The sequence below is a fragment of the Oryza glaberrima genome, chromosome 8 (genome assembly GCF_000147395.1).
Source record: "Oryza glaberrima chromosome 8, OglaRS2, whole genome shotgun sequence".
NCBI classification, from domain to species: Eukaryota; Viridiplantae; Streptophyta; class Magnoliopsida; order Poales; family Poaceae; genus Oryza; species Oryza glaberrima.
The window spans coordinates 9,437,409-9,448,540 of NC_068333.1; the positions used below are offsets into that span (position 1 = coordinate 9,437,409).

General features: G+C 43.5%; 1 protein-coding gene across 1 annotated transcript; it reads left to right on the forward strand.

The window, feature by feature from the left end:
• The first annotated feature begins 992 nt into the window (after positions 1 to 992).
• LOC127782106 (uncharacterized) lies at positions 993 to 7,934 on the forward strand. The gene is made up of 3 exons (XM_052309184.1): positions 993 to 1,810; positions 6,535 to 6,600; positions 7,743 to 7,934. The coding sequence occupies exons 1-2, from the start codon at positions 1,333 to 1,335 to the stop codon at positions 6,594 to 6,596; spliced, it is 540 nt and encodes a 179-aa protein (XP_052165144.1). The 5' UTR covers positions 993 to 1,332; the 3' UTR covers positions 6,597 to 6,600; positions 7,743 to 7,934.
• The last annotated feature ends 3,198 nt before the right edge of the window (positions 7,935 to 11,132 follow it).

An 11,132-nucleotide genomic window follows, 5' to 3' on the forward strand; every position in this document is an offset into this window, starting at 1 on the left:
AGCGCCGACGGGCTCAACTGTGGAAGCTCCACCTGGAAAAGGCGAAGGATCTCCGGCAACAACGTGTTGCACGGAAACCGGAGCCCCGCCTCAAAAAACACGGCAAATACCACCGTCCGGTTGTCGACGGGCTTCGGTACAACGGCTCTCCCCGGGGCGAAAGCCTGTCCCTCGACTAACGCCCTAGAGCTGACCAACTTTGCCAGCTCGCCGTCGTCTATGAGAGAAATCCCTAAATAGGCGGTGGTGTCATCGTCAATCCGGCCGGGGTCAGGCCCTTTCGCCGAAGAGGGGTTAGGCTTGCGGGGAGCCATGACGAAGGACGTATGAAGTGGCGAAGGGGGTGTACAGTGGCGAACAAGGGGAGTGAGCGAGAAATCTAAAGGGCCAAGGGGTGCCGTGAGAGCAAGAACGGAGGAAGAGAGCGCGGGCAGTGAAAGTGGCAAGTCTTGCGGTGAAAAGATAACGGGGGAGCATATATAGCCCAACCAGGCGACGGTTCGCCTACCCACCAGTAATAAAGCGCCACGTGTCGCAAGGGTAGGCGAAACGGTAAATTCCCATCAACCGAGCTGCACAGTAAAAAGCCCACGAAGGGAAGGCCCATTACTGTTCCTTCCGGCCCGGTAAAAATAAAAATAATATACCACCGTCCGCAGGAGGCGAAGAGCGGCAACACAATACCAGCCGCACGGACAACAAACTTTATTTGCAGGAACAATGTAGGTTTCGGCAGGAGCATCGGTCGAAAGGGGGCAGCAACGGGAATGGCCCCAACATCAACAACAATAACAACAATGGAGAGAATCCCACGCTTATCCAAGTCCTGGCTCAACAGGCACAGCTTATGAACATGATGATGCAGCAACTCCAAAACCAGCAGAACCAAGGAAACAACCATGCACCTCCCCAGAATAAGTTGGTAGAGTTTCTTCGTGTGAGGCCGCCTACTTTTTCCAGCACTACTAATCCAGTTGAGGCTGGTGATTGGCTGCACGCCATAGAAAAGAAGTTGGACCTGCTTCTTTTGCATCACACCAGTTGCATGGCCCTGCCTCTAAGTGGTGGGATCATTTCCGCCTTAACAGGACTACTGCTGAACCTATCTCTTGGCTTGAATTCACCGCTGCTTTCCGGAAGACGCATATACCATCGGGAGTGGTGTCTCTCAAGAAGGAGTTCAGGGCGCTCACTCAGGGGTCTCGCTCTGTTACTGAATATCTGCACGAGTTCAATCGCCTGGCTCGTTATGCTCCGGAAGATGTGCGCACTGATGAAGAGCGCCAGGAGAAGTTCTTGGAAGGACTTAATGATGAGCTTTCTTACCCACTCATGACTGGGGATTATCATGATTTCCAGAAGTTAGTGGATAAGGCTATTCGTCAGGAGGACAAGTACAACCGCATGGAGCAGAAGAAACGTCGGATTGCTCACTTCAAGGCACAACAGGGAAATAGTCAGAGGCCGCGTCTTACTTTGGGACCCCAGTCAATGTCACAGGGAGGTTCTTCGTCTGTTGTTCGTCCGCAGCGTCAGTTCTTCAACAACAATGCTGGCAACAACAACCGCAACCAAGCTCCACGTCCAGTGGCAGCTTTGACACAGCATCAGCCTGCCAAGAGGGAACAAGGAAACAAGCCCGGAGTATGCTTCAACTGTGGTGAACCAGGCCATTACTCCGACAAGTGTCCGAAGCCCCGACGCGTGAAGGTTGTCCCTGCCCAGAGCAACTCTACCGCACCAGCGCCAAAGGCTCGTGTCAATCATGTTGCTGCTGCAGAAGCTCAAGGTGCTCCAGATGTGATTTTGGGTACGCTCCCTATTAACTCAATTCCTGCAACAGTGCTTTTCGATTCTGGTGCTACACATTCATTTTTATTTATGAGTTTTGCGGGAAATCATGGGATGGAAGTAGAAGATCTTAAACGTCCTTTTATGGTTAGTACCCCGAGTAATCAAGCACTCTCATTGCAACGTAGCCCCTCTGTCAGAATAGAGATTCAAGGAGTACCATTTCCGGCCAATCTTATTCTGTTAGAATCCAAAGACCTTGATGTCATCCTAGGGATGGACTGGTTAGCCAGATATAAAGGTGTGAAAGACTGTACCAACAGAAAAGTAACTTTGGAAGAGATTCCCATAGTACAGGAATACCCGGACGTGTTCCCGGACGATTTACCTGGTATGCCGCCTAAGAGAGATATTGAATTCAGAATAGATCTGATACCCGGAACAACTCCGATCCATAAGAGACCTTATAGAATGGCAGCCAATGAATTAGCAGAAGTCAAGAGGCAAGTACATGATTTGCTTCAGAAAGGATACATCAGACCAAGTTCATCTCCATGGGGAGCTCTAGTTATTTTTGTGGAAAAGAAAGATCATACCCAGAGGATGTGTGTGGACTATCGTGTACTAAATGATGTGACTATCAAGAATAAGTACCCGCTGCCCAGAATTGATGATTTGTTTGATCAGCTTAAAGGTGCCACCGTTTTCTCCAAGATAGATCTCCGATCAGGGTATCACCAGTTGAGGATCAAAGAGGAAGATATACCTAAGACGGCTTTTACCACTAGGTATGGATTGTTTGAATGTACTGTTATGTCTTTTGGACTTACCAATGCCCCCGCTTTCTTCATGAACTTGATAAATAAGGTGTTTATGTAATACCTAGACGAGTTTGTGGTGGTCTTTATTGATGACATTCTTATCTACTCCCGAACCAACGAAGAGCATGAAGAACATCTTTGTCTTCCACTAGAGAAGCTGCGAGAACATCAACTATATGCCAAGTTTAACAAGTGTGAATTTTGGTTATCTGCCGTAAAGTTCCTTGGTCACATCATCTCAGTCGGAGGAGTTGCCGTTGATCCTAGTAATGTGGAATCCGTAACCAACTGGAAACAACCAAAGACAGTTTCAGAGATTCGCAGTTTCCTAGGTCTTGCAGGTTATTACCGGAGGTTTATAGAGAATTTCTCCAAGATTGCTAAGCCCATGACACGACTGCTTCAGAAAGATGTGAAGTACAAGTGGTCAGAAGAATGTGAGCAGAGTTTTCAAGAGTTGAAAAGTAACTTAATATCAGCACCCATTTTGATTTTGCCTGATCCAAAGAAGGGTTTCCAAGTGTATTGCAATGCATCTAAGCTTGGGTTAGGTTGTGTTCTGATGCAAGATGGGAAGGTGGTTGCCTATGCATCTCGTCAGTTACGTCCGCATGAGAAGAACTACCCTACTCATGATCTTGAGTTAGCTGCAGTGGTTCATGCGCTGAAGATTTGGCGTCATTATCTTTTCGGTACTCATACAGAGGTGTACACCGATCACAAGAGTTTAAAGTATATCTTTACTCAGCCAGATCTGAACATGAGACAACGGAGATGGTTGGAATTAATTAAGGATTATGACATGGGAATTCATTATCACCCGGGAAAGGCTAATGTTGTAGCAGACGCTCTTAGCAGGAAAGGCTATTGCAATGCTACGGAAGGACGACAGTTGCCATTGGAGTTATGCAAGGAATTTGAAAGATTAAATTTGGGAATTATCAGTAGAGGTTTCGTTGCAGCCTTAGAAGCAAAGCCCACTCTAATCGATCAGGTTAGAGAAGCCCAAATTAATGATCCTGATATTCAAGAAATCAAGAAGAATATGAGAAGAGGAAAAGCTATCGGTTTCTTGGAAGATGAACAAGGAACTGTATGGTTGGGTGAGAGAATCTGTGTCCCAGACAACAAAGATTTAAAAGATGCAATTCTGAAAGAAGCTCATGATACTTTATACTCCATTCACCCTGGTAGTACCAAGATGTACCAAGATTTCAAGGAAAGATTTTGGTGGGCAAGTATGAAGCGTGAGATAGCGGAATATGTAGCTGTGTGATGTTTGTCAGCGGGTCAAGGCAGAACATCAGAAACCCGCCGGTTTCTTGCAGCCCTTGAAAATACCAGAGTGGAAGTGGGAGGAAATCGGTATGGATTTCATCACTGGTCTACCCAGAACGTCATCAGGCCACGACTCTATTTGGGTGATAGTCGACAGACTTACCAAAGTGGCTCATTTCATCCCAGTAAAGACAACATATTCCGGAAGTCGGTTGGTGGAATTGTATATGGCAAGGATTGTGTGTTTGCATGGCGTTCCTAAGAAAATAGTGTCTGATCGAGGTAGTCAGTTTACTTCAAAGTTTTGGAAGAAGCTTCAGGAAGAGATGGGTTCTAAGCTGAACTACAGTACTGCTTATCATCCGCAGACAGACGGACAAACCGAAAGGGTAAATCAGATTTTGGAAGACATGTTGAGAGCTTGTGCTTTAGATTTCGGTGGAAGTTGGAATAAGAATCTGCCTTACGCGGAATTCTCGTACAACAACAGTTATCAAGCTAGTCTTCAAATGGCTCCTTACGAAGCACTGTATGGTCGGAAGTGCCGTACTCCGCTTTTGTGGGATCAAACGGGAGAACGTCAGGTTTTCGGGACTGATATCCTAAGGGAAGCAGAAGAGAAGGTAAAGATCATTCAAGAAAGATTGCGTGTGGCTCAGTCTCGTCAAAAGAGTTATGCCGACAATCGTCGCAGAGATTTGAGCTTTGAAGAAGGAGATCATGTGTACCTTCGTGTCACGCCTCTTCGAGGGGTCCATCGTTTTCACACCAAAGGAAAATTGGCACCGCGGTTCGTGGGACCTTATAAGGTTGTCAGTCGAAGAGGTGAGGTTGCTTATCAGTTGGAGTTACCTCAATCTTTGGCAGGAGTCCATAATGTGTTCCATGTGTCACAGTTGAAAAAGTGTTTAAGGGTACCCACTGAGGAAGCTGATCTTGAACAGATAGAAATCCAAGAGGATCTGACATATGTTGAGAAACCAATCCGTATCTTGGAAACAGATGAGAGAAGAACCAGGAATCGAGTTATCCGTTTCTGTAAGGTCCAATGGAGTAATCACTAAGAGGAAGAATCAACTTGGGAACGAGAAGATGAATTAAAGTCAGCTCATCCGCATCTGTTCGCCAGTTCTTCCGAATCTCGAGGACGAGATTCTGTTTAAGGGGGTAGGTTTGTCACACCCTAAAAATCTCAAATATATAAATTGTTATTTAATTGGAATTATTAGAAATGATTTTAAAAGTCTAGAAGAAAAGATCTAATTTTAAATAATAAATTCCAATATAAAAGTGGGCCAAATAAAATTTTATTAAATATTTTACTTGATTCTATAATTCCTACATTTTTCTGGGATTTATTTGAGCCAAGGAAGTATTTTTAATAAATGGAATTGCACTTCATGAATAATTTAAATTGGAAAAGGTTTTAAAAGTTCTCTTTTGGCTTTGGGCCAAAAGTCGGCCCAAAACCTCTTTCTCTCTCTCCCTCGGCCCAATCCGGCCCAAGCTGAGCCGCCACCCGCGCGCGCGCCCTCGCCCGCTGACAGTCTTCGTCTTCCTCGTGCCGCAGCCGTGCCCGAACCCTAATCGAGCCGCGCCGCCGTCTCCTTCCAAATTCGTTCATTCCTTTCCCGATCCGGTGAAATTAATAGAGGGGAAATGATCCCCAGGATCTCCTCTACCTTTTTCCTTTTGGAATCGATCGCTAATTCGGTTTGGAAACCGTCGGATTCGAGCTCGAATCGGATTCGTTTCTTTCCCTCTAACCCTAAACCTTCCATCGCGTCGCTGGTCGCCGTGGGCCTTCGCCGCCGCCTCCTAGCCCCTATAAAAGGACCCCCGGTGTTTCCGCTATCCGTCGCCACCCTCGCCTTTGCCCGCCGCCATCTGTAGCGCCCTAGCACCGTGCAGCCGTGCGCCGTCTTCGCCACCGCAGCTCCAGCCGTGCGCCGTCGTCGCTCCGGTCGTCGTCGCTGCTCGGGGAGGTCACCGTCGTGGTCACCAAGCCGTTGCCGATCCCGTCCGCCCGTCCGTCGTCGCCGAAGACCGCCGGAGCACCGCCGTCGTCGTCAAGCCGAAGGTCGTCGCCGCTTCTTTCTCGTCGCCGTCGCCGTCCGTTGATCTTCCACCATTGTTTTGGTCGCCGGTGAGTTCGCCGCGTCGCCCGCATCGTTTTGGTGCCCTTTGTTAGCGCCGTCGTGTCGTCGTTCGCCGGTGAGCTTGCGCGCTCGAGCCGTCGCCGGTGGTGACGTCATCGCCGACGTCATCGTTGCCGTCCGCCGTAGACCGGTCGTGGACCGATAGATCTCGGCCGTTCGTTTTGGTTGGATCGATCTCGGCTGTTCATTTCCGTGAGCCGCCGCCGTGCACCCGGTCCACCGCGAACCCTAGCCGATAACGCAATAATCCTCTTTTCCTTTTCAAAAATAATTCATTATTGCGTCGTAATTCAATTAAAATCTATATAAGTGTTTTAATTCGATTTAATCTTTAAAAATTCATAACTAATTCATCTTAGCTCGGATTTAGTTGGTTCAAGTCTCTAAATTTTTCTAAAATTGAGATCTACATGTTAAAAATAGCCACATGTACTGTTCATACTTGTTTATGTGCTGTTTGGGTGATTTTGCTCTTTTCTCTTTAGATTCCGACGTTCCCGGAGAGTCTGAGTTCGCAGGAGAAGAATTTGAAGAGTTCCAAGGCTAGCAAGGCAAGTCACACAGATTCGAAACAACCCTTTGAGCATGTTGATCCCGTTTAAAGCTATTGTTTCTATTTAACTATTGCATTTATTTTCGAATGTCATTAGGTGGAATTAACCTATTGTTTGTTATAGCCCTTTTGTTCTTGATTACTTTATTCCTTGATACCTTGGGTTATTATAAATTGACTAGTTGAGCTTTATATATTGGTTCAGCTAGATATTAGATATGATTGCTTAGCCATGCTTAGAAACATTAGCACACTATTGGGATAATTTATGATTCACTATTATTTCATGATGGCTTAATGATAGCTCACGATGGTCAATCGTGATTGGTTAATTAATTAAATTGCCAACTAAAACTTGATAATGGTGGGTTGTGAGCACATAGTTTTGATGGTCGTGCTCATGACAATTAAGGACCGGTTCACGAGTTTCGGTTGTGAAACATTAACCGTGCCAACCACAAGCCAGCGTGGGCAACGGCTTTACCTTTTGTATAGCATGGTTCATTGCGGAGCACCAGACTGAGAAGTGGCGGAGATAAGCCCACGGGGGTCGCTGGGGAGTCCATGCCTTGTTTATAAGGGGGTGATTATGATCCAGAAACGGTGCACTGTGGTGGATTGTGTTGTGCGAGGGATACTGTCACAGCTCCTTTCCGAGGTACCGTGGTGGTATTGAGGCACATGGTGACATGTTGTGGGGCTGTGTCTTGTGGGTACAGTGGTACACCTCTGGTCAGAGTAAAACTATTCGAATAGCCGTGCCCGCGGTTATGGGCGGGTCTAACAATGTCTTTCGTGATTAGTCTCCCACTTCTCACCATAATAAAAGATGCTATAACTGGTAATAACTTGTTTAGCTCCTGGTTTGGAATGGTATATTCCTGGTTTGGAGATAGAACTGTGTAGCCGGGATTGGTTGTTCAGAATGTTTGGGCCTATGTAACAGGGTATGTTGAATAGCATTGGATTAATACTGTTTAATTAAATACTTTACTGTTTTATGAAATTCTGAAATGTTTATTAAATGCTATTTATGCAAATGAAACCATATTATGCCATCCTTTGTTATCCTGTGCACTTGCATATTTGCTGCGTGACTTGCTGAGTATGTCATATACTCACCTTGCAATCATTCGTCAGAGGAGGAGTTCTACAGTGATGCTGATGGTGTGGAGGATTAGGTGTAGCCTTGGTCAAGCTGCCTGTGGAGTGGAGTCGTTTGCGCCGTTTATCTTATTTTCCGCTGCTTAGATCTTTATTGATTGAGAGGAACTATCTACCTCTGTAATGACATTTTATTCGCTTATTAATTATAGTAATAATTGTACTCTATTATCAATTTGTTATTGTGTGCCTCGGCTGATTTCTGGACGAGGGTTCACACACATGTAAGCGTTTGGAATTTTGGATAGAAATTCCGGGCGTGACACACCCGCTTCGAGCACCGCGCGGCGTAGCGCGCGAGACCGTTCTAGTATAATATTAAAATTGCTTGATCCCAATGGGAATCCGACCACCTAAAAAAAATAAATAGAAAAAAAAACAGTAGGCAGTTGTCTAGCAAATCCCTTTAATTTACTGACAAGGAAGCTCCATCAACATATATGTGGTTGATCAAGAAGATTTTCTATAGGCTGTGTTTGGGAGGGGTTGGTAACCCTCCTCCCGGCACGTAAAACGGAGCACGTATTATTGCATGATTAATTAAGTACTATTAGCTATTTTTTGAAAATGGATTAATTTGATTTTTTAAGCAACTTTCGTATAGAAACTTTTTGTAAAAAATAAACCGTTTAGCAGTTTAAAAAGCGTGCACGTGAAAAACGAGGGAGAAGGGCTGGGAACTTAAAGCTAAGAACACAGCCTAAAAGAAGTTTGCATCGTGACTGATATAACCAAATATATTGATAAGTTGGTGAGTTTATTCATGATAAAAAGAGTACAATGTAATTAAATGCGCCATATATATATAACGAAAATACCATAAATTAATTACATGAGATAAGTTGATCAGCTAATTACAAAATAGTTAGAACAATGACAGTACTGGCCAATCAGAAGCCATCCAAGCCGCTATGTACACCCTCACCAAAGATTGTAAATTTGGTGATAAGCAGAGCACAAAGCTAAGTGCCAAAGGGCATGTAGCCTAGTGATTGCAGTGACCTGAGTAGCACTCTAAAGTTCTGGTCAGTTCAAATCTCCATAGGAGCGAATTTCAGATTGGCTTATTTGAGGGCTTGTTCTATGTTCGATAGGTTAAGTTCCTATTTTTAAGAAAAGACTGCATATATCCGGTTGGATATAGAGGCCGGGAAAAAAAATACCTTTCTCTAGAAAAATAATTAAAAAAAGTGCCATATACTCAATGGCGTTCCAAAGCTCTCTCCCAAGATCATAGGACCCCGATTAAATTATTGAATTTTAACTAAATAATATTATATTAATAAATATATAAATCAATAGTTAGATATTTAAGTACATATAGGAGATAGTACCTCGGTAATTCTTTTATATATATATATATATATATGACACTCATATGGGGTACCATGGTGCCTGGGCACCATGGTATATAATGCACAAAATCACTCAAATTTTTCAAAATTTTCAAATTGTGAGTATATACCTAGTTATAATAATTTGATTCATACCTATACTTATCAACAAAACAACTCAAATTTAACTTTATTTCATAATCCATGATTACATACCTAACTAATTATATGTATGGATGCTATATACCTAGAATCAAAATCTAACAAAAACAAGTTCAAATTCAGTTCAAACTTGCTTTAAACTAGTTAGTAAAGTAGTTAATGTTAATACCTAAGTAATTGAAAAAGTTTCATACTCATTTGAATTGGTTATATACTCAATTTTAACAATGGTGCCCAGGCACCATGGAGCACCAAACAAATTTACTATATATATATATATATATATATATATATATATATATATATATATATATATATATATATCATGTCAACTTCACCTCCTTGCTCTTCTCCCACGCATGCAGTACGCATGTGATGATCAATCGATCGCCCTTCGGGCCCCTCATGGATACATGGGCTGTAGACCATCCACCAAGCGTGTGTGCCAAATACTCCCTCCATATTCTAATATAAGGGATTTTAATATTTTACTTGTACTGTTTGACCACTCGTCTTATTCAAAAAGTTTGTGCAAATATAAAAAATAAAAAGTTATGTTTAAAGTAATTTGGATAATAAAGTAAGTCACAAATAAAATAAATAATAATTCTAATTTTTTTTAATAAGACGAATGGTCAAACAGTGCAAATAAAATGTCAAAATCCCTTATATTAGGGAACGGAGGGAGTACCAGATAGCTGATGACGATGTATAACAGTATTACATGAGATAAATAAAAGCTAATAACTAATCTTGTACAGCGCTCCTGCAACAGAGTTTGTAGGAAAAATATACACAACAGAAAATTCTTACAATAAAAAGATGGAGACGGTGCACATGAGCTTACTTATTTCCAAGGAAAATGCTACCTAGCTAAAAGGAGATTTTTCCTTTTTTAGCTAAAAGGAGATCATAAATCTATAGATCATGACCAAACACAGATCATCACCGTAAAGAAAGGGTGTATCAGACGCACACAGCGTGGCACGACCAACCTCTCTAGCTACGCACAGAAAGTATGGGGTGTGCCACGCCAAGTGCGTCCGACGTCATCCTCTCTGAAGAACAACTTAACACCAATGACCCCACCGTTGAGAGATCTCAACCACCATGGATGATCGACTTAGATTATTACTCTCTCCGTTTTATATTATAAAACTTTCTAGCATTGTCCACATTCATATATATGTTAATGAATCTAGACATATATATGTGTGTATAGATTTATTAACATATATACATATATGAATGTAGACAATTCTAGAAAGTTTTATAATATAAAACGGAGGAAGTAGCTAGTTGTGTAGACTGTAAAAGTGTAGAGAGCACAGCAACAACGATGACATTGGCGCAACTACGCAACGCAATGCAGCAGCAACCTATAAATAGCAGAGCTCAAAAGTACGAAATTACCATGCTGCCCCGGCCTGATCACCATTTTGGGAGTGTGAAAACGCCGTGCTTTTGGCGCCTAAAAGATGAGATGAGAAGAGATGGGGATTGGACGGATTGGTGGTGGGCTTTGTGCATGATGCATGCGTCTCCCCGTGACGGGTTTCCGCGCGCCCATTGGGCCGCGTCGACGTGGATTCGCCTCAGACATCACCAATCATGATATCGTTGACCGACGAAACAGGGTGACGCGGACGCATCTGCACCGTCGATCGATCGCTTCTGCTGGTCATGGATCATCTTCCGAGTGTTCTAGAACAGATGTGCCTCTGCTAATTAGAGACAACCTTACTTTACACCATCATACCGTACTGGTTGCCTGGTTGGGAGTTACCGAGCCCACGGTAACACGGCTACCGCGTGGTTACCATGAAAAAACCAGACGAACGGTATATGTTGAAAATTTTTAAAATTTTTA

What these genes read in the sequence shown, in the direction of transcription:
- LOC127782106 (XM_052309184.1), top strand. Translation starts at nt 1,333, where the DNA reads ATGACTGGGGATTATCATGATTTCCAGAAGTTAGTGGATAAGGCTATT. An exon ending in TGCTCCAGATGTGATTTTGG is followed by an intron (nt 1,811 to 6,534) that starts GTACGCTCCCTA and finishes TTTTCTCTTTAG; the next exon opens with ATTCCGACGTTCCCGGAGAG.